The 22831-nt window shown below is 34.7% G+C and overlaps 2 protein-coding genes and 1 long non-coding RNA gene across 3 annotated transcripts in view; all 3 read left to right on the top strand.

Annotated features, from left to right (window-relative positions):
- The window catches only part of LOC308687382 (uncharacterized protein), a 439906-nt gene that overhangs the window by 275754 nt on the left and 141321 nt on the right, over nucleotides 1-22831 (top strand). The window lies entirely within an intron of this gene.
- The window catches only part of aldh1a3 (aldehyde dehydrogenase 1 family, member A3), a 28796-nt gene continuing 9081 nt past the window's right edge, over nucleotides 3117-22831 (top strand). The window contains exons 1-7 of the mRNA XM_081351929.1: nucleotides 3117-3241; nucleotides 3614-3718; nucleotides 4290-4430; nucleotides 6273-6402; nucleotides 11510-11571; nucleotides 15836-15964; nucleotides 21337-21450. Of these exons, the coding sequence (XP_081208055.1) occupies nucleotides 3143-3241; nucleotides 3614-3718; nucleotides 4290-4430; nucleotides 6273-6402; nucleotides 11510-11571; nucleotides 15836-15964; nucleotides 21337-21450 (780 nt within the window). The 5' untranslated portion in view covers nucleotides 3117-3142. The remainder of the gene's footprint in view (nucleotides 3242-3613; nucleotides 3719-4289; nucleotides 4431-6272; nucleotides 6403-11509; nucleotides 11572-15835; nucleotides 15965-21336; nucleotides 21451-22831) is intronic.
- On the top strand, nucleotides 17980-19103 carry LOC308681593. The gene is made up of 3 exons (XR_014029045.1): nucleotides 17980-18044; nucleotides 18502-18558; nucleotides 19028-19103. It is a non-coding gene; the product is annotated as an uncharacterized lncRNA (long non-coding RNA).

Below are 22831 nucleotides of genomic sequence, written 5' to 3'. Positions count from 1 at the left end.
GATCAAGTTCTTTCACACCAAACTCATCCAACTATGTCTTTATGGACCTTGCTTTGTGCACTAAGGCACAGCCATGCTAGAATAAAAAAGGGCCATCCCCAAACTGTTCCCACAAAGTTGGAAGCATAGCATTGTCCTAAATGTCTTGGTATTCTGAAGCACTGAGATTTTCAGTCAGGCAGGGAACCTTCTCCTGACTCGTCCATCATACTGCCAAACAGAGAGGCGTGATTCATCACTCCATGAAACACGTTTCCACTGCTCCAGAATCCAGTGGCGGCGTGTTTAACACCACTCCATCAGACGCTTGGTGATGTGAGACTTGCATGCAGCTGCTCAGCCATGGAAACCCATTCCATGAAGCTCCCGACACACAGTTTTTGTGCTTATATTAATGCCAGTGGAAGTTTGGAACTCTTCAGCTATGGAATCAGCAAAGCGTTGGCGACTTTTTACGCACCATGCGCCTCAGCACTGACAGTACCACTCTTGAATTCACTGAGTACTTAAGAACAACTCATTTTATTTACTTGTATGCAATGTTTGTAAATGCAGACTGCATGGCTAGGGGCTTGATTTTATACACCTGTGGCAATACATGTATTAAATCATTTTTACTTATTCAAATTTTTGTAATTAATGAACTTTTTTATTCATATTTTTGTGCAATTTAATCTAATAATTAACTTTTTATTCATTTTTAGTGCTGCCAAATCGATTAATCGTGATTAATTGCATCTAAGATAAAAGTTTGTAAAAAATATATTTGTGTGTATATACAGTAGTCAACATCGATTACAGTAATCAATTTGACAGCGCTAAAAATGAATGAATCTCAGTTGTCACAATCGATTTGTCAGCACTATTAATTTGATTTATTTTTTCAAATTTCTGGACTATTAATTCTTTCATATTAATGAACTAGATATTTACATGAATTAATTGATGTTTACTTATTTATTTTTTATATTTGTGGGAACGGTTATAAACAAGATATTTACAAGTTTGATTAATTTACTTGTTTTAATCATATTTGTTGGCAAATATATAAACTAGAAATTAGCATTTTTTTTAATTAATTTACTTTTTAATTTAATAAATAATTAATTTATTATTTATTTACTTTATTCATATTTGTGAACAAGTTAAGGAACTAGATATTTACATTTTCTCAAGAAAATAATAATCCAAATAATAAAATAATCCAAATGTGAGTAGTTTTTACAGGCTCAAGTTAAAAGACCCTCGGTGCCTCAAAATTTGGTTACTACAATTGAATTTGAACTTACTTTGTATGAATGTGTGTAGTATGAATGTAATCCGGACGTACTACATCCGCCATGTTATCGTTATCATGTTACCTATATCAGCGTTGTCGTCTCCTGTGGCCCCATGGGATAGTAAAGTGTCTATCGAATGCGCACTTCAGAATCTCGCCGGAAGTAGGTCATCCAGGAACTTGTCTCATACTGTTTTTCGAAAACGATGTATTCTGACATACCAACTCTCTATATGTTCTGGTCTTTCCAGACAAGTAGATGATAAAACCATTTGCTTATGTAAATCCAATAGCCTAAAAAATTAATAGCGCACATTTCACAAGCCTCACAGTTTTAGATATCAATCGTGTCCATGGCACAAATGGTGTGGAATGAGCACCGAACTTACTACTCTGGGTCAGAGGTTTGTTTAAGTCAGTAACATGCAAGAGCAGTAGTAAATAATGGTTAAAAAAATAATAATAATAATTGTGATTGTGAATATTGTTATTTATATTGTTTCATAATTTAAATAACTGTTTGAAAACATCTTGTATCTTACTGTGTATTAAACAATAAAAACTGTGACGGTTTTCTTTAGTTGAAGCACCTGTTCTCTGTAGCTAAATCTCTATATTCTTGTGTCACTTCGATTGAACAATGCTGGCGATTTTCTGAAGCGTTTCTATTGAGATCTGTTTTGGGAAGAGTCTGCAGAGTCATGTGATTTCTTTGAGGATGCAGTCATTACAATTAGCCGGGTAATGCTGCTAAACGGCATTGAAGCCTGGAGAGGGGAAGAGACTTGACCTTCATTTAAAAGGTGTGGAACGCCAATTAACCGGAGCACCCAAGCTTGGAGGATGAGGGCACTTGCCTCCACTTTCCCACGATTTTTCCCCGGATCACATTTTCAGCCGTTTTTTTTTTAATCTGACAAGATTATTTGATTGATTTATTGATAATTTGCATGTAAAAACAGTTTACACAATGACTCGATTTTCTGTCATCGTGATTAGCAACCTACAAATGATTAAAGCAATACACCAAGCGCAGATATATTTGTGTGCGTTTCAGGTTTTAGTGAGCAAAATACGCTTTTCCTGCTTTTCCTGCCTTCCCTTCCCGTACGCCCTCTCTCGCTCGATCTCTCTGAGCCTTGCCCTCATTAGGAAGTGTTTAGAAAGCTGCTGAAGTGAGAAATGGGCCCGCGAGAGCTCGTTGTCCTAATTAAACTTTGACAAGAAGAGTGACAAGAAGCAATGGAGGGGAAACAATGGCAACAGTGTCCGAGTATGAGCCCAAAGCTGGGAAAGTCTTTGTCCCGCCGAACAAAAGCATTTGTTTGCACGTATTCAACTCCACTCAACTTCACCAGGCCCAGGTGCAAAAACCAACTTCGTGATGAACATCAGAACGCATCACACCTTGGCCCATCTGATGCCCAGCCCGCCGTCGCTTCAAATCCATCCCTCCGCAAGCAGATCAAAGCCACTTTGTTACAATGTAAATATTCCTGGACAATTAATTCACACTCATTACCTCCAACGCCTGGCATTAAGAACTGTGTAAGGCTTTTGAAGAATCTAAAACATTTCCAAACTTCCTAACTGCAGCCATTTCCAATGTTTGATCTCTTAAAACTTGTCTGATTCGTCATGTAAACGCATATCTGGAAAACAGCATGTTTTCTGTTTGAAAGACTGATTCACTGGCAGGTGGGACGAGAAAGTCTGTTTGTCATGGTAGGCGGAGAGCACACTTGCCCAAAAGGGGGAGGACCTTTAAAAGTTCTTATAAAGTGTGCTGGATGTAGAATCATGTTCAGTCAACAGTGATCTGTAATCTTCATCTCTATAGCACTTCGCTGCGACCGCACTGCAATGGCACAGAACGGGACTATAGAAAACGGGGTGACTCGAAACACGTCCCCTCCGCCTCTGCCTCAACCTGTGAAAATCCCTGAGATTAAACACACGAAGGTAAGAGTTTTTCATTGTAAAAAATAAATAATAGAGCAAGTGGAATTTTAGTCTGATTTGTGTGGTGCCTTTTCAAGGACATTTGTGAGAAACTTTAGGCCTTCTCTATTAAAAATGAAGGATTTTAGAGCCTGGTGTCATTGAAGTTTTACAAAGAACTTTGTATAGTTTTTAGAAAACTGTACTGGTGAGTTAAAGACCCTAAAAAACTATATATTATCTTCAAAGAGCCTCAGTGCAACTACCCTATACAGTGACAATTATTTTTCATGAGGGATACAGTATCCCATGGTCATGTTTTGTCTTTAACCATGCAAGTCCTAATTCTAAAATAAGTCTTAACTGTAATTAGAACCACTGTTTTTGTTGTAGATTTTTATCAATAATGAATGGCACACGTCAATCAAAGGGAAGAAATTTCCTACAATCAACCCTGCAACAGGTGTCAAAATCTGCGACGTCGAGGAGGGGGATAAAGTAAGGCGAATTTGACTAAGATGTATAATTAAAAAATTGATATGCATGTACGGTGAATTGGGAGTCATGTATATCTGTAATGTATTTATTAATTGCAATCATTCATGTAAATATGACTTGATTTAAAAATAAATTAGATTCACTCAATTTATTAAATTCCATTAAGCAAGGAATTCATATACTGTACTTATTCAGGGTTTGTCAGATATGTTTACTATTAATGACTACTAATATCAGTTAAACTATGCATATGAGACTGATTTGAGAGTTTGTATTTATTTTGTAATTGCAGTTATTTTTTATAACTATGATTTTGGCAGCTGGTGTTGCATTTTTAAGAAGTTACTAGACTATTATGCAAATAAGTCTGGTTTAAGAATTATGAATATGATTATTTAACTATAACCTATAATCATTTGGCAACATTGGCTGATTAAATGCATTGATCAGGTTACATTAAATGATTAAGTCATCTGCAATTTCAATTTAGTAGACGTAATAAATAATGAACGATTTACCTTTAATCTGTTGTGTAGTTCTGGTGTATTCTAAAGTGTTGATAATTGTTCAGGCTGATGTGGATGAGGCGGTTAAAGCTGCCAGAGCGGCCGGGCAGAGAGGCTCGGAGTGGCGGCGGATGGACACCTCGAGCCGCGGGAGGTTATTGCACAGACTCGCGGACCTGCTGGAGCGAGAGCGCGCGGTGCTCGCGGTGAGTTCTGTTTTCTTCACGCGATTACAGTAGTCTAAATCTGCTCGCGCGCATGCGATGTAGACAGCGGATGGGATTTCGATGTTATACACTATTTATTTATTTATTAATTTTTTTACATAAAGTGGAACTCTGCTAAACTTTCGCTGTATTTTCAATCCCAATATAATTACTTTCAAGGCCAAATTTGCCTATAGCGATATTGTGCGCTGTTAGTTAGTAGGCTATAGCATTGTGTCAACAAGTGCAGAAATTAGCTAATATAAGGCCTACACAAACAACAACTAGGCCTTCTTAAAAAAACCCACTAAATTAAGATACACTCATTTTTAAGGTGGAAAAAGATCAATCACTGTTTTATACAATATACACACAAACAAAATTACATTGCAAGTCTCTTTATTTCATCGATCAGTCCTAAATTCGCTCATGTCAACTCTTATTATAAATGACCTCAGATCACCATCACTGCAAATCTTTGTCAGAATGAAGAGACTTCATGTAAATAGACTACATCAGTCAGAATAGAAACAGTTGAGCTAATTGAGCAGAATTAAATGTCTGCCCAGTTGAAAGAATTGTTGCAGATCGTAGAATGAGCACATCTCATAAACAGCCGTGCTTATGAAACTGCACACTTGCTGCTTCATTGATGATAATGGCTGTGTTGTGTTTGTTTTGTGTGGAAAGGCTGTCACGCCTGTCTGAATGCATTCATCAAACACTGCTGCAGGTGTGAGCATTGACACTGTGCTCTGATTTTCAAGTCTGGTCTATTAAAACATCCAAAAAATTAGGATTTAGATGCCTTTGAGAAAACAACGTGTTTGTTCTATCAAAAACTGCCTTCTTCATCTATGGACGCATTGTTGTTTGTTTCTATACAGTATCACAATGCTTGGGTTTTACATAATTAAAGCCTTGCTTGAGTTGGTTTTCACCCTGTTCTCCTGCCAGATCATATTAGTTACCGCATTTGTGAATGAAATTTTACAGATGTGTGTGAAGTAATGTTTTTAGATTGCATGTGATTGATAATTGCAAACATGTCCTGTGATTCTGGGATATAGCTCGTTTCAATAACTCAGAGCTCTGCATAGGGAAATAAAGAACAGATTTAGAGATAAAGAGGTTAAAATGCGCTCCCTTGTCTATATTAAGCCATTTACAGTGCTTTTTGCGGTTGTACATTGAGCTAATGGGATGGATCAAATATAATACGTATTTCACAATTGTACTCATGCAAAAAGTTTTGTATGTTTCCCACGCAACAGATTCTAAAAACTTTCTTTTTCTTGAGTATAGAAATTCAAAACACACCCAGCAATCTAAAATGATACATTTGTGAGGCTGTTAGTAGCTTGAGATGTCAGATTAATCATGCTTTATAACTGTAATTGTAATTTAATCTTTAACAAAATAAGTTTTTTTAGAAGCGTGCTTGGTAATCGATCCATTCCAGCACTGATGGTTCCCATATTACAACTGTCATGAGCAAGACATCTGCCAATGACTTCAGCCGGAAACTTACTCACCTCCTTTTTTTCCTCTTGATGACATTGTTTATATTGTTAGAGGGCAGCAGAATTTATTATTTGTGTTATTGTTTAATTTCTGGACCTACAAATCTCCCCATGCGAATTCAAATCTTGGCATCCTCTGACGCACATTAAAAAGTAGTTTTGTATCAAATTTGTAGCTCTCGAAATGAGCCTGCTTTTTGACAATGGCCAATAAAAATGCCTATTTGAAACAGATTGGTAATAAAAAATGATCATTTTATGCTTTTATGTTCTCAGAATTGATTTGCAGTAGTTGAACCAAATACTTTTTTGTTTCTAGACTCTAGAGTCAATGGACACTGGCAAACCCTTCCTGCATGCGTTCTTTGTCGATCTGGACGGCAGCATTAAAACCCTGAGGTATTACGCCGGCTGGACAGACAAGATTCATGGGAAAACCATGCCAGTCGGTGAGTGTTGATTAGGCCAGTTGTTACTTATGTTATCGGTCAGCTGATTTATTTAGTACCATGATTGTCTGTCATGTGGGCCAGGCTTGAGCAAAATTCTCAATTTTAGAACATGCTTATTTTCAAATCATGAGAAAGAATTTAAATTAAACTGGTGATGCATGTAGAATCAGAATTCAAAGGGAAATGACAGGATGAGGATTTTAAATTTTTTTTTATTTTACAGCAACTTTAAAGCTGTTTCAGTATTTTTGGCTGTTTCATTATGAATACTGTGGTCAATAGAGCTTTCAAAATTAAGTGTTTTCCCACTGAAAACATAATGAAATATAATTAAATATTACAGAATATGTCTAAATGAAATCCATTTTTATAAGTGGTATTTAAATGATCAAATGTTTTATTTTATTTATTTCATTTTATTATTAAATATATGTATTATTAAAAACTATACTTACAGCAGGTATACAGTACTGTACAAAAGATTGTGGTCGGTAAGATTTTTTAAAGAATTTCTTATGCTCACCAAGGCTGACAACATTTAAAAAGAGTATTGTAAATTATTACAATTTCAAATAACTGTTTTCAATTCAAATATATTGTAAAATATCATTTAATCCTGTGATGATAAAGCATCATTACTCCAGTCTTCAGTGTCACATGATCCTTCAGAAATCATTCTAATATGATGATTTGCTGCTCAAGAAACATTTCTTATTATTATCGATGTTGAAAACAGTTGTGCTGCTTCATATTTTTGTGGAAACTATTATACTTTTTTTCCAGGATTCTTTGATGAATAAAATTTCAAAAGAACAACATTTATTTGAAATAGAAATATTTTGTAACACGGTAAATGTCTCACTGACCCCAAATTTTGTGACGTTATTTTTATTTTTATTGGTAACTGCTATTTCACATGCAAGTTTAATATGGATGGACAGCTGTAAATAAGTAATTTGTAGGTTTTGCAGACTGATGGCAGACAGAGGGAGAGTCATTATTTACTATGAAATTACACTCTGCAATTTTAAATTTGAATTTAAATTTGAATTCTGCTTCCTGTGTGCTACCGAATTCAAATTCGATTCAAATCGAGAAATTGAATTTCAATTTAAAAGGCATTTTAAATTCAACCGGTGTGGATATGATAAACACATTCAAGTCAGCCAGTGTTTCCTAATGTCCACTTCATACTAGTGATGAGTTAATGAGCATGAAAGGGTTGATGGGTTCCCTTCAGCCCTGGGTGGTATGTCATCCCCCTCTCTAATTCTTCCCTTTCCCCCAGCATTCCTGCCACTCCAGGATACTCAATAGACAAAACATGCTTCCCTCCTTTCCCCCTGATTAGATTCAAATAAAGCGTTAAAAGACGAAAGCCCTGGCACACAAAGGAAAAGGAAGAGGCTCTGATCCTAATCGCTGAGGTACGGCCGCTAGTGCCGCAGATGAGCTGGAGTTCAGGGAATCAGCGGCCAGATAGAATATCTCGCTCTTTTGAGGGCTGGAACACGGTGCGTGACTGAAGCCGCTTTGAATTTCCCCATTGATAACAGCTGCCAATTAGCATACGTCAACCGCCTACTGCCCAACTCAAGTGTTTATTTGGAAAAATGTGTTGTTTAGGGTTCATTGCATTAGCCGGATTAACTTGGTTTGTCGACGTGCCAATTAGAAGACCAGTCTGGCCAATTTGACATTTCCACCCGCAGACAGAGGTGGCTATCACTTCAGGCATGTTGCATTGGGTCCCAACTAGATAAAAAGATGCACACAAAATAAGCTTTTTTATGCATATATGATATTTGGACAGGTTAACCATGTAAAGCCTGACATATGAGAAAAACTAAATAAAAAAAATAATGCACATGTTTTTTTTTGTTGAGAATCATATTAGATAGCTTTTATGGCTCATAGTATGATATAGGAAAATATGGTATATATGGTAAATATGGACAATAGAATATGGTAAATACAAATCATACTTTAGAAGGAAAAACACCTATTATTATTATATTATAGGCCCAAACTAAGTAAAAATTATTCCATTTGGTGCAGTTGCTGATATTTACATGACAAAAAAGCTAAATTAAATTCTTACACCTCGTCATCAATAAGCGTTTTATAACTGTATAGCAGAATACTTGCATGAATAAATCAGTTGTCACTCTATATCTCCCAATAACCTGGTATTTAAATGCTTAGTCTTATGATCAAAACTCATTGTAGGGAGCAAAACATATAATGCAATGCAATACAATGATGATTGAGAGATGAACAAATAAACATTCCTCAAAAGCCTGATGTATCATATTTGATTCTCACATTTTAACATGATTTTTATAATAATCAAGTAAACCTGATTGGCTTCAGTCCAGTATGTTCATCTTGAAATATTACTAAGAATTTTAAAAGTTATTCTTTATTAACTTAAAATAATAAAAATCATTAAAGAATTCATTGCAAAAAGACCACAAGCTTAAGGGAGATATTTTACAATTATACTACAATTTATACTAAATTATACTATGAACTATGAATCAGATGACAGAAGGCTTACAGTAGACTGTGTACACGTTTTTTTTAAGCAATTTTTTTATCATTTTGATAATTTAGAGGCCTTCGAATTTTGCTTATCAAATATGATATGGTAAACTTTAGGGTTAAGCAATGAGCAACAGGATTTTCTATTTCATGGGTGTGGCAATTCAATCCTGCTCCACATAAATGCTTATCAAACATCAGATATGTTTTGATTGGTTGTTAATGTGTCAGATTACAGTATTATTATTATTATTTTCAGTCCATACAAATGAATTAGTTCCTGCTGGAAAAGTCGGTGGGCGAGGCTTTGGAAACGTACAGTTTGCTGAAATAAACCCCTTAGATGCCATGTAAATTTAACCTTTGATAAGCAGCACTGTCGGATCAGTTGGCTGATCCCAGCCAGAGATGAGCATTGTGTGAGGGAGTCGTCAAGTCTGTAATCACCCCGACACATTGCAGCATGGGGAAACACGAGAAGGTCAGGTCTCGGAGAGGCCGGCTGTGGTAGATTAACAGGCGTGGCTCCCACGTATCCATGCACAGATATATGAAATGTCATATATGTTTGTGGGAGTTTCGTATGCTGGTGTCAGCAGCAAGTCCGAGTTTGTTGTTGGGCTGTAGTTTTAATTGGAAGGCTTTCAATGTGTCTTATGAAGCTCACACTCTCTTCCAAAATCTAGTATACCGGTATATATATATATATATATATATATATGTGTGTGTGTGTGTGCGTGCGTGCGTGCGTGTATATATATATATATATAAAGAAATACAAAAATAAAAAAAATCTAACCAACAAATTAAATCTTTTTTTCCCCACTAAACTCATCAAAGTGTATTCTAGGATTGCATATACGTTTATTCAGCAAGGATGCTTTTAATTGACAAAAAGTGACAGTAAAGACTTACTAAAAGATTTCTATTTCAAATCTATTTCAAATGCTGTTCTTTTGAACTTTCCATTCGTCATAGAATCTTGGAAAAAAGGTTTCCATAAACATGAAGCAGCACAACTGTTTTCAGAATTGATAAGAATAATAAATTTGTCTTGAGCAGCAAACATTAGAATGATTTCTGAAGGATCATGTGACACTGAAGACCCGAGTATTGATGCTGATTCAGCTTTGTATCACAGGAATAAATTACACTTTAAAATATATTCGGTAACACTTTACAATAAGGTTCGTTAGTTAACAATAGTTAACTACATTAGTTAACACGAACTAATAATGAACTGCACATATACAGTATTTATTAATCTTTGTTAATGTAAATTTCAACATTTACTAATACTTTATTAACGTCTTGTTAACATTAGTTAATGCACTATTAACTAATAATGAACAGCTGTATTTTTATGAACTAACGTTAACAAAGATGAACAAATACAGTAACAAATGGATTGCTCATGGTTAGGTCATATTAGTTAATACATTAACTTATCTTAACTAATGAACCTTATTGTAAAGTGTGACCATATATTCAAATAGAAAACAGTTTGAAATTGTAATAATATGTCACAATATTACTGTTTCTACTGTATTTTTAATCAAATAAATGCAGTTTTAGTGATAATAAGAGACTTCTTTAATAAACATTAAAATATCTAACTGACCCTAAACTTAGAAAAGTAGTGTACTTGTGATGTGAATTTGTTCAAAAGATGATACAGTATTGTGAGGATAATCCTGCTGCCTCCCACTGATGATTTCTTAAAATACTGTCTAAATAGGCAGCATACTAGGTTTTGGACCAGAGAGAATGACTCATTGTGAGTGTTTTAACAGGGTTTTAACAGAGGTGTTTGCCTCTGAGAGTTGTCATTAGCAGGACTCATTAGCACCCTCATGCTGTTCCAAACCTTTATTTTGATATTATTTCACTGAAAATCTTCCCTCGCACTTCTGTTCACATAGAAAATAGCAGCGTACGTACATGATGGTGAGTAAATAATGACAGAATTTTCATTTTTGGAAGAACTGTTCCCTTAATAATCAGTCGTTGTGCAATACTTTGCGAGGCCACTCAAATCTTTAACTGGATACACATTGGAACAAGGAAGTGGTAAATTGGCCAATCTTATGGCATTTTCCAACGGAAAGGTTCAAGTGCGAAGAGATGTGATAAAACAGCATTGCTACCTTACATTACCCCTGACTGGTTATCTGACTCCTGGGAGAGAGAGCAAAGGGAGAAGGAGACCAGTGAGGGCGAACAAAGGTGTGCATCCAAGCCAAGAGCAGATCTGCAGCGGGTTTGAACTGCTGCCCAGACTTCTCACACACCTCAGGCCTCTCTCGTTTCAACGTGTCTCCGGTGAAAGCAGAAGAAAAAAAAAGCAGCAGAACATATACACTCTTCCTGACCAGAGCTTTGTGTGGGCCATTGAAACCGTCGCTGTGTGTTTTTCCCAATCCTTTGTCTTTCATGTTTGGTTTTCGGTGGTCACATCCAAGAGCTTCCCAAGGAAACAATGATTGTATATCAAAGGGGAGCTTAGTGTGTTATAGTGTTTAGTGCCCCTTGACTTCCTTATTTCTTTTCTTCCCAACAGATGAAAACTTTGTGTGTTTTACCAAACATGAGCCCGTCGGTGTGTGTGGAGCAATTATTCCGGTGAGTTTGTGGCAATTTTCCATTAATGTTTTTTTTGTTTGTTTTTTTGTGCGCGTGTGGATCAAATCGGGATGTTGTGGTACAGCCTGCTTTTTAATTGGTATATTTAGATGTATTTTTTTATTTTATTATTATTTATATATTTATTTAGTTAATTATATTTATTATTTATTTTAATTATTATATTTATTTTATTATATTTAAAAAATATTCTAAATAATTAATAAACAATATTACAAAATAATATATTATAACTATTCAAAAGTTTGGGGTCTGTGGTTTTTTTTTTCTCAGAAACCATTCTAACATGCTGATTTGGTGCTCAAGAAACATTTCTTATTATAATCAATGTTGAAAACAGTTGTGTTGCTTAATATTGTTTTGGAAACTATGATATAGATTTTTAAGGATTATTTAATGGATTAGAAGTCTTAAAAACATCGTATAAAGTCTTATAAATGTTACAAAAGCTTGCGAGCTCCACAGCAGACTTCTACCTGACAGTCAAAGGCCCTGTCCAAAATGGCCACAAGTGCACATGAAGTGTGCCATTTGGGACAGGACCAAAGTGGCATTACGTCATGAAAGTGCACTCGAAGGAAGATTGCGAGGACTTAAGGTGATGATACAAAGGGCAACTTTTTGAGCAATGTTGCTGGGCAATGTTGCCATCAACGGGCAACCAGATGAGACACAGGGCCCACGAGCGATCTAAATTATCCAGATAGAAATTTATTCCCCATTTTCAATGGGAAAGTGCCCAAGCAACAATCGCTCGGCAAGATTGCCCAGCAATATTGCTCAAAAAGTTGTCCTGTGTATCATCACCTTTAGGGTTCCATTTGTGACAGGACCAAAAATGTGAATTTGTCAAAACGGTGATGTCATGTACATTACGTGTTCAGTCTATAGGCATGTTGTTTTTCGTTATAAAGTGAGATCGCCAACCACTGGCCTGACAGCATAATACAGCATTTTTTGTCATTTTTGCAGATCCATGTGAACAGGGATCACGTTTTGACAACATTGTTGTCTGTACACAAAAAACGGAAAAGAAAAACTTTTCAGTTTTTAGTACATCGCTGTCGTGTAAACATACCCATAATCTGTTCAAATTTTGTTTAATGCCATCGCCCTAGCTCAGAGTAACTGTGATTGGTTGCGTTACATGTCAGTCAAACGTAGGGGCGGGGCGGTCCTTGGCCAATGAAAGCTACGATGAAGGTATTCCGTCACTCTAAAGGTCTGGCTACGCAAGACTAAATTATGATTAGCTTGTAGTATGCAAGTAAAATTGTCATAGTTTCCCCGGGACGGGAAGCTGTGTATCTTCAATGCTTGCAAAATGCACTTAATTTGTGAATTTGACAGTATAATAAAATAAATAAAAAAAGAAACATACTCGATTCAACTCGAACATGGTTAAGAACATAAACACAGTAAGCTCCTGTGAGTGCTGAATCACACATACATGATGGCTTTGTCGCAGCATTGTTTATATACACTGTAAACCCGAATAAGTTAGCAGAACTTTAAGGCAATCATTGATATATTGATGACTCAATATATATATAAGTTCACAATACTCATATGTATTTATTTTTAAACTTAAATGGTTTGCCGCAATCAGTTTCCTCAATCGGTTTGAGTTGAGTTAACTTGTTGGGTTTTAAAACCAACATTAACAGAAATTCTTCTAAATTAGCATAACAAAACATTAATCAATACTCAATCTCCCACTTAACATTAATCTTGCACAAAAAAAAAACATTATATTACGCTTAATTTTAGCATTTACTCTCCCATTCAAGTGCCATCGGCAAAGCATGCTGGGAAATAGACATCCCAGCCGTTTCAGTTAAACTTAAGTTTGTTTAAATTAAAATAAATCATTTCATAAAACTCAAAACAATGAAACAGTTCAGCTTACTTAAAATATATCAGTTCTGTGAACTTGAAAGAAAAAGAAAGTGCTAAATACTCATAAAAGTTAATTTGACTGAACTGATTAGTTTAATTTAAGTTTGTCCTACTCAAACTAATTAAGTATTTTGAGCGTTAGGTTTACAGTGTACTGTAGCCAACGCCTGTCTAGAGTCTTTCAGATGCATGTAAGGAAACACCTTGGATACAGATACACACTCTCACACACGGACGAATACAAATACACCACTCCCTCTCACAGACATCACACGAGACGAGCGTATTATGATCTCACGTGCCACTGAAGCTTATTAATGTTTATGAAAGCTTGCACGAGCATCAGCTCTCTGAAACCACAAGGCCTTGTTTTGTTTCCTTACTGTAAAAGAGCCTGTTTTCTCTCTTGACATAACTCTATCAGAGTTCTGCCGGATCTTTTGTGAAGCTCTAAATCCCCACTAATTCCAATGACAGAAAAGCACGGTGAACGTGAGGTATGAGATGAAAGTGTGATTTGACTCTCAGATAGAGGGTAGAGAGTACAACAGTGGCCGCCCGCCTTTTTCAGCGGCTCTGGTTCTGAAGTTTTTTTTTTTTTTTCATATATTTTTTTTTACCATAGGGATTTTAAAATAGTCTTCGTTAAAGAGTTATAAGCCATGAACAGCTATGAGTTGAATCACAACATTACAAACTTTGATTTGAAGGAAAATCGTACAAAAATACAAAGGTACAAGACTGTTTACTTAACGGCTCTAAGAACTACAATCCCATGAAGCATTGTGAGCAGCATAATCGATGGAGAAATATAAAACTACTTATTTACATATGTTGATTACTGTATATAAAAGCAATATTTGAATTTTTTTGCAAAATGTTCATATATGCACTGTAAAAATTATTTTCATAATTTATCACAACTTTTTATCTTTTGTCAAATAATTAATGTGGTTCAGATAACAATATTTTGGGTTTATATTTATTAGACCAATCTCCTTCATCGTATTAACTAAAAATTGTAATTTCAATGAACTCAAAATTTTAAGGCAACCAGGTAATTTACTTTTTTAAGTTTAACCAACAATATTTTTTTTACAGTGTACAAACATTTCAGTATTTTGAGGGCGACTCGATTACACCATTCGCAGTGCTTCGTGGGAGTGGGCTGAGCAATAGAGCTATTTTGTAGCGTGTTGCTTTTTTCGACTCTCTGATTGGTGTAATTGTCTGTACAGCATCACGAGTAATAGTTTTTCACCAGGAATTCTGCTGTTAAACACTATTTTTTACTTGCTATGGAGTTCTGAATGGTTGCTAGAGTGGGTGCAAGTTATGCATATTGCACCCTAGCAACCACCTAGCAACCTATTGTAGACAAATTTATTCAGTGCTGTTTATACAGTCACCTTATTTGAGGTCACACCCTAGCAACCACAGATAAAACCCTAACACCATGACAGTGAAGTTAGTAACTTTGTGCAATTTTTAGACAAAAAAAAAAAAAGGTTTAATGAATACCATACAATAATAAGGGAAATCTTTCTTTCTGAAAATAATTATAGTTATCATAATTTAAAGGTTTGTTTGAAGATTCTCCTGGGTGGGTAATTCTTGACTAAATTAAGTTATTGTCATCGATGATACACCATATTTTTTTAAAAAAACGTACATATATCATTAATCAAATCAGGCCATCCAAGAATCTTAGTCCATCAATGGCTGGCTTTTTATTGTCTTATGTTGCTTTGGAAACAAAGCACAAACTGTTGATAGACACTGGAGATTATATCATAAAGTCATTATTCATATTTGGGATTGATTTGGTGGTAATCAGAGAAAGCAAAGTTGGCATTCAGAGCAATGAGTCACTCAGAAAGAAAAATAAGAAAAGTGAAAATGCAATCCAGAGATATAATTATGTCTAATTGCCATGACAACATCCAAGAAGATGTAAAAAATAACAACTCTTTTCTGGTAAACAAGTGATTTGTGTACATATTTGTGTAACTAATTTTACAGAGAACAGCAATTAGACTTGTTGGTGTGCTCTCATATTTAAAAACAACTGTGGCTCCTTCACTTCTGGCAGAAAATGTTTTCTGCTTCTGCTTTTTCTTCTTCTTTTAGCCTCCAAATTTCTATAGCTTGTAGTAACAACCCATAATACTCTAGCAACCACATAGCAACCACTCAGAATTCATTAGCAAGCACCTGACATGTTCAAATCTTGTTTCAAAAAGCAATGCCAGTGCAATAGCAGTCAGGTGAAATCAAACTAGTGCAGCTGTGCTGATGTACATGTGTTTGTGTATTTAATTGTAATCTTCTTCTGCATTTATAGTGGAACTTCCCTCTGCTGATGTTTTCGTGGAAGATCGCTCCGGCTTTGGCCTGCGGGAACACGGTGGTCATTAAACCCGCTGAACAGACCCCGCTGACGGCTCTTCATGTTGGAGCTCTCATAAAGGAGGTGAGGGTGCAGCGGTGGCTCATGGGATTTGTTTGGTTTGTTGGAGTTGATTTTATTAACATGGACACTGATGATTGATTGCATCAGCGTTGCCTTTCTTGCATCCCAGATTCTGCGGTTTGACTGTGCATGTTGCATAAACTTTGTAAGTCAGTGTTTCCCAACCAGGGCTTCATGATGGATCTGCTGGGGGATCGTGAGATTATGAGAGAAATGCCAAATTTAAGTTTGCCAGAGGCTTTTTTGCACCCCAATATATAATGACTAGTGCTGTCAATCACGATTAATCGCATCTAACATAAAGGTTTGTGTAGGTGTGTGTATATATTTATATATGTGTAAATATAAATATAGTATACACATACAGACATATATATATATAAATATAATGGCGTTTGGGTGTACAATAGTACATATGAAAGCGCTATATAAATACCTCATTCATTAATTTATTCATGATAATATGTACACACATACAGTTAGATGTTAGATGCTATTAATTGCATCAAATCAATTTGACAGCACTAATAATGACTTAATGGAATACTTGATTCTGATTGGTTGAGGCATTGAGCAAATCTTTTTGTGTAATTTGCTACACTGTAAAAAGTGATCAGTTGACTTAACTTGAGGAAAAAAATGAGGAAACCCATTGCCTTAAAATTGTATTTAATAAACGTCATGCTTAATCGAAAAAGTAATGTGGAATTGTCAAGGCAATTTTTTTTCAATTAAGCATTAAATTTAACTTAATAAATTGAAGGAAACAAGTTTACTAAATTTTTTTTAAGTAAGTGAACTGAACACTTTTTACAGTGTATTTTATATAAAATAAGATAATAAAATAATAAATAAATGACAACAAATACAATTATTAAATAAATAAAAAATCATACTATAACTGTAACGTGAGCAAGGACGAGGCAGAGAATCCAAATGCAAACCCAACAGTTTATTATTAACAAAAACATAAACACAGATAATCCACAGAGAACAAGAGTAATCCACAGAGAGCAACGACCGACAAACCACAACTGAAGCGCAGAGGTTTAAATTGACAGGTTAATAAGGGGCTGACAAGGGACAGGTGTTGATGATTTGATGTCATGGGGACTAAGGAGGGTAACTATGGCGACAAACAAGGTACAAGGCAAAACAGGAACCAAACACAGGAAGTGAACAGAAACAATGGAAACTAAGAATACACTTCAACATAAAAGTCCTTGCAAAACACTACACTGTAAAAACTAAAGGAGCCTCAAGTATCCTGTTGGATACTCAAGGAACTTCAAAATGTAATTTTGGTGCCTCAAAGCTCTTTTTCCTATAGAAGGGTTACTGGAAGAGCATTGACAATCTTTGAGGTTCTTGCTGGAACTTATGGGATCCTTTAAGCACTTTGTATTTACTTCAGAGGTTCTGGAGTCACCTTTTCATTACTATGAGACCTCGAAGTGCTTTGGGGGAAAATAGAGGAACTTGAATGCGATAGAAGGGTTATTGGAAGATCTTTTAACATTTAAGTGGTTCCTGGAAGATCTCTTAAGTTAAAGCCAGCATCTGGAGGAACCCAATGGTTCAGTGAGGCCAGAATTAGATTATTATTCTATTATTATTATTATTATCCTATTATTATTATTATTATAGGCTACTTAAGTTTGATTCAGTATACATACCCAGGTGAAAAAGACGTACTATTAAATGTATTAAAAATTTACTTGAGTGTGTTTTTAGTAGACCTACAATACAAATATACTTTAATGCATTTTAATACATTTAACAGTAACCTAGTCTTTTTCACTTGGGTAGATTACATATATTTAGTATAGGCCTATTTTATTAAGTCATTTAAACCTTAAACAACAACACTAAATAATAATAATATTATATGAAGAAGAAGAAGCAGGAGGAGAGAAGTTTTATTCAGTCACGAAACTGCTGCTATTCCTCTGCTGTCGTCGCTTCAGTGATCCTCGCGCTGCTCGCGCGCAACAAAGCTCAGCTGATCGACGTCATCGGTTTGAAAGTAACGGCTCCTCTCATCAAAGCTTCCGCCGTTTGTTCGGCTCTCCATTACAAGGTTTGTAAACTCGCCAAATAAATATAAATACAGAGTCTACTCACTATATATTTAAACACACATATATATAAACTAAATTTATTATACATTACTACGTTTTTACAGTGTTTACCACTCGTTTATTGCACAGTATCTGTTTTTAGCCGCGATGCTAACTACGTTGATCTAATGAACAAATGGAAATGATTGACTTATTGTCTTAGATTGATTTAGTCATTCAATTCAACATATTTTATACAACTGTGTCTTCAAATTGCCTAACTAATTTAGAAAATTCTCTGATTGTTATGAATAACAAAAACAGGTTATAGTTTGCTCTGTTTTTGTTTAGCCTAACGTTAACTTTACTTACTAACGTTACAGGTGCCCTCATTCTCTCAAATACCATTTTAAAGCCATTTACTGGTCAATAAATATTATGTTGTGAATAATCAGCTTTGTTCTTTTGTTTCCCCAGAACAACCATTACATTTCTAAAATAATCTGAACATTTCAGTGGCAACATTGAATTACAGTAAGTTACCTGCACCACATGCTGTACTTTATTACTATGAACTTTCTCTGTGTGCAATTGTATTGTTTGACTGTGTACTTGTGTTTTTTAAATCAGTTATTCTCTGAAAATCTTTTCTCATGATCTCAAATCTCATTCATGTTACTCAGAAAAATAATATCACAGGTTTGATTCACAAAAAATGCTATAGACATTTTAACTCTGAATTATAACTTCAAGTTTAGTCTTTTTCGACAAAAAAAAAAAAAAAAAAAAAAGGAAAAAGCTATTAGGCTTCAGAAGACTTGCAACACAACCCATAACACATGAGTTGTGAACTCATTGATTATTTTTAGGATCTTTTCTGGGACATTTTTGGATCTTAACCATTTTTACATAAAGTGTTGTATTGAATTGAACTAGACAAGTGTACATAAGAATGGTTTCATGAATGATTTACACATTTTTTTTCTGCTTGTGTTTCATGCAGTGAAATTGAACGGTGACTGGGGTTGCATTATGCCTGAGATCTGCTTTTGGGTTCCACAGACAGAAAGTCAAACAGGTTTGGAACGTCACAAGGCTGAGGAAATTATTTAAATTTCACAACTATCACTTTAATAACATTACTAACAGTAAATTTTGTACTTTGCAGGGATCTGAAATAAGCTGAAATACAAGTTTGATCAAGAATAAAAATCCTCCTGTAGACCTGAAAATCATTGAAGTGCCTGGACTATCCACCAGAACAGAGGAAAAACAAACGGAAAACGATGCTGTACCTTTTCACTTTTCTAACTCGTTAAGTACCTCACACCAACTTGGTCCCATAGTGACATTTTTGACCACAAACGAAATTGCTGATCGTGTGGATTCTTAGTAAAATGACTGGAATTCCCCAGTGAACATTCACAGAACAACAGATCATTTTACTGCACCTTAATACTGTTTCCGGGTCGAAGCCTCTACTTCCTCTATCTTGTTTCATGAGAATACTCAACAACCATTTATGAACACTGTTGATTCAAGTCACACATTTAAGATTTTCAAAAGCCATAGTGTACATTATAGACTCCAGTCTAACGGCATCCCAGACTTAAACATTTTATGATTCAAAATAGCTGAATAACTAACAATCTGAGATTTCAGTATAGAGATAAAGGTTACAGCACAATGAGTGTATATTAGCACTGTTGTTTGTTTTTGGCATCTGATAGAGCTTTTGGACTTGGAAACAGTGATGTTAGACTTACCATCGGACTGAAACACAAATGTGTTAAAGTTAAGTATGATGGACATTTTTAATTAGTTCAAATGTAATTTTATTTACATTGATTTATTTCGTGGAACATGTGTTTCCATGCATTTTGTTGAGATGTCTTTTCTTGTTTATCTATTGTATATACATGGTTGATTATTCATGTTGCTTATGTATTATACTATTTTTTTGTGTATTCATTGATATTAATCTGTAGTTAGCTTTTTTCCCCATGTGCATGGAAGTGTATGTATAAAAATGGATATCAATAAACAATTCTTATTTTGTATTTGGTTCAATTTGTTTATTATAATAGATGTCAAAGGTAACCATAGTAACAATATGAAATTAAATATTTAAAAAAAATGAAATTTGGTTCCTGGAGGCACCCAAAGTGGTTCCACACAGTGCCTAATATCAGAGTTCCTCAGGAAACCTGTGTGGTTCCTCAGAGAACCGGCCCTTTTTAAAGGGTGCCTAGAGGATCTACAGACGGTTCCGCCGGTGTGGCGAAGTGAAGAACCCCAAAAGGTTCCTCCAGGCACCTTTTATTTTTACAGTGTAGACACAGCACAGGCATCGTAAGAATAACACTATTGATTTCTTTCTTGGATTATTTGCTTATGGTTATTATATCCTCATAAGTCACTTTGGATATTTCGGTAACACTTTACAAAAAGGTTCCATTTAGTAACATTAGTTAACATGAACTAACAATGATCAATACTTCTACAGCATTAATTAATCTTAGTTAATGTTAATCTCAACATTTACTAATACATTTTTAAGATCAAATGTTGAATCTGATAACATTGGTTAATGTGCATATAGTTCATTGTTTGTTCGTGTTAGTTAATGCATTGAGAAATGTTAACAAATGAGAACTTATTGTAAAGTGTTACCGATATCATAGATTTAATAAAAAAAAATTAGTTATGAAAAAATATTTACAGTAGTGTACATTTTAACTAAAAAGTGTTTATGTATTGAAAGTATTACGCTTTATTCTTATCTTATAACAAATTAAATTTATTGAGTAACACAAGTAATTAAATTTATTATATATGTTTATTGAAAGATTTGAACTTGAAAGCCCCTGGCTGTATTACAGAATGACTCCGCTGCATTGTGGGTCATGAGTTTTTGCTCTGTCTCTGCTTATACAAAACGCTCAAATTATCATGTTTAATTCTTCAAAGAGAGCAGGACTCATGAATTGCCGTAATGACATGGACTAAAACTGCAGCTGCAAGCCTTCTGTCAACCGCCCTTCGCTTTCTATTCAAGCCCTCTGTATCTAAAAAAGAGCTGATTAATGTCTTCATCATTATCAATGAGATCAGTGTGGTTTAAAGTCCTCAAAAGAAAAGCGTCTCTTTGTGTACATCAACAGTCTTGCTGTCTCTGTCCCCATGGGAAGTTTTTTTTTACCTATTCATTTACCCTTCTTTAGTAGAAAGTATTAAGCCATATCACACAGTATTAAGCCTGTATGTTTTTGTACATAGTAAAAATAAAGCCCTTTCTTTTCATCATGTCAGGCTGGCTTTCCACCTGGAGTCGTGAATATCGTACCTGGGTTTGGATCTACGGCTGGAGCAGCGATCGCCAGTCATATGAACATTGACAAAGTGGCGTTCACAGGCTCTACAGAGGTGAGCAACTAATGGGGAAAAGCTCAGGCTAAATGATATTGCTCAAAGGTTGCTTTTTCAGAGCTTGGTTTATTTTACCAAAATATATTTTAAATAAATGTGGTGAACGGTGCAGCTTAGGCAAATCTATTTAACAGAACCTTCACATGTGTTCTTCAAAATACATTTTCAATCTTAAAATACATTTTAGGTAAAGGCAAACTGTATTTTTAAAAATAGATTCTGGATAATATAAATATATGAAGAGTTCAGATGCAAAAGCCTCTAAGTGCCATCTGAAATTTTCTTCTAGAATGATCATTTTTATCATGCTTGTATATTTAACTTCAGTAATTTCCCTTAAATGACAATTCATAGGTAATTTGCATTGCCATTTAAGTGAAATTACTAAACTTAAATATACGAGCTTGATAAAAATGATCATTCTAGAAGAAAATTTCAGATGGCACTTAGAGGCTTTTGCATCTGAACTCTTCATATTTAGATTGAAAACATGCAATATATAAATTAATTACTACAACTTATATATTTATAAAGTGTATATTTATAAAGCAGTGTGCTTTATATGCTATATATTTCTTTGTAAGCTATATATCTTGGCAACACTTTACAATATCTCATTTGTTAACATTAGTTAATGCTTAAACTAACATGAACTAACTATGAGCAACATATTTTTTACAGTTTTTATTAAGTAAGGGATAATGTTATCGCTCTACATTATCCCACTTATTACATGGCTACCTACCAAATAAATCAATAATTTGACACAAAATATTGATTAAAAAGGGGTTTATTGATTTAAAAATAATTGTATTGCTTCCGCTAAAGAAAATAGTCCGTTCCGTCTCTACGGTTAGAATCCTGCGTCCATAGCAACGCTCTGTTTTTCATGGCAACGGTGTGTTAAACTTAGCAGCGGTCTGTTATCAAGAAATAACAGACCGCATTCTACATTAGAATTCAACCAGCAAGCCATGTAATAACCTTTGCTAATGTTAGTTAATAAAATGTTCATGTTAGTTCACAGTAAATTAACTAATGTTAACAGATACAACTTTTGATTTCAAAAATGTTGTTGAGATTAACATTAAGATTAATAAATGCTCTTGAAGTATTGTTCAATGTTAGTTCATGTTAGCCAATGTTAACAAATGGAACCATATTGTAAAGTGTTAACCGAATCTTAATGCAAGTTTTTACGAATTTTGAAATACATTTAAAAATATATATGAATATATATATATATATTGTTTGCTGTATGAATAACTTTAATTGCAGAGATTAAGAATTGAGATGATTTATTTCACCTATGGAAAATGATGTGTCACCTCAAGTACTAATAAACCATTTTGTTGAAATATCAGTTCTATAGGATGAG

The sequence above is a fragment of the Scardinius erythrophthalmus genome (assembly GCF_964197995.2).
Source record: "Scardinius erythrophthalmus genome assembly, chromosome: 2".
In the NCBI taxonomy this organism is placed as follows: Eukaryota; Metazoa; Chordata; class Actinopteri; order Cypriniformes; family Leuciscidae; genus Scardinius; species Scardinius erythrophthalmus.
This window is presented reverse-complemented; position numbering and strand designations above follow the sequence as displayed.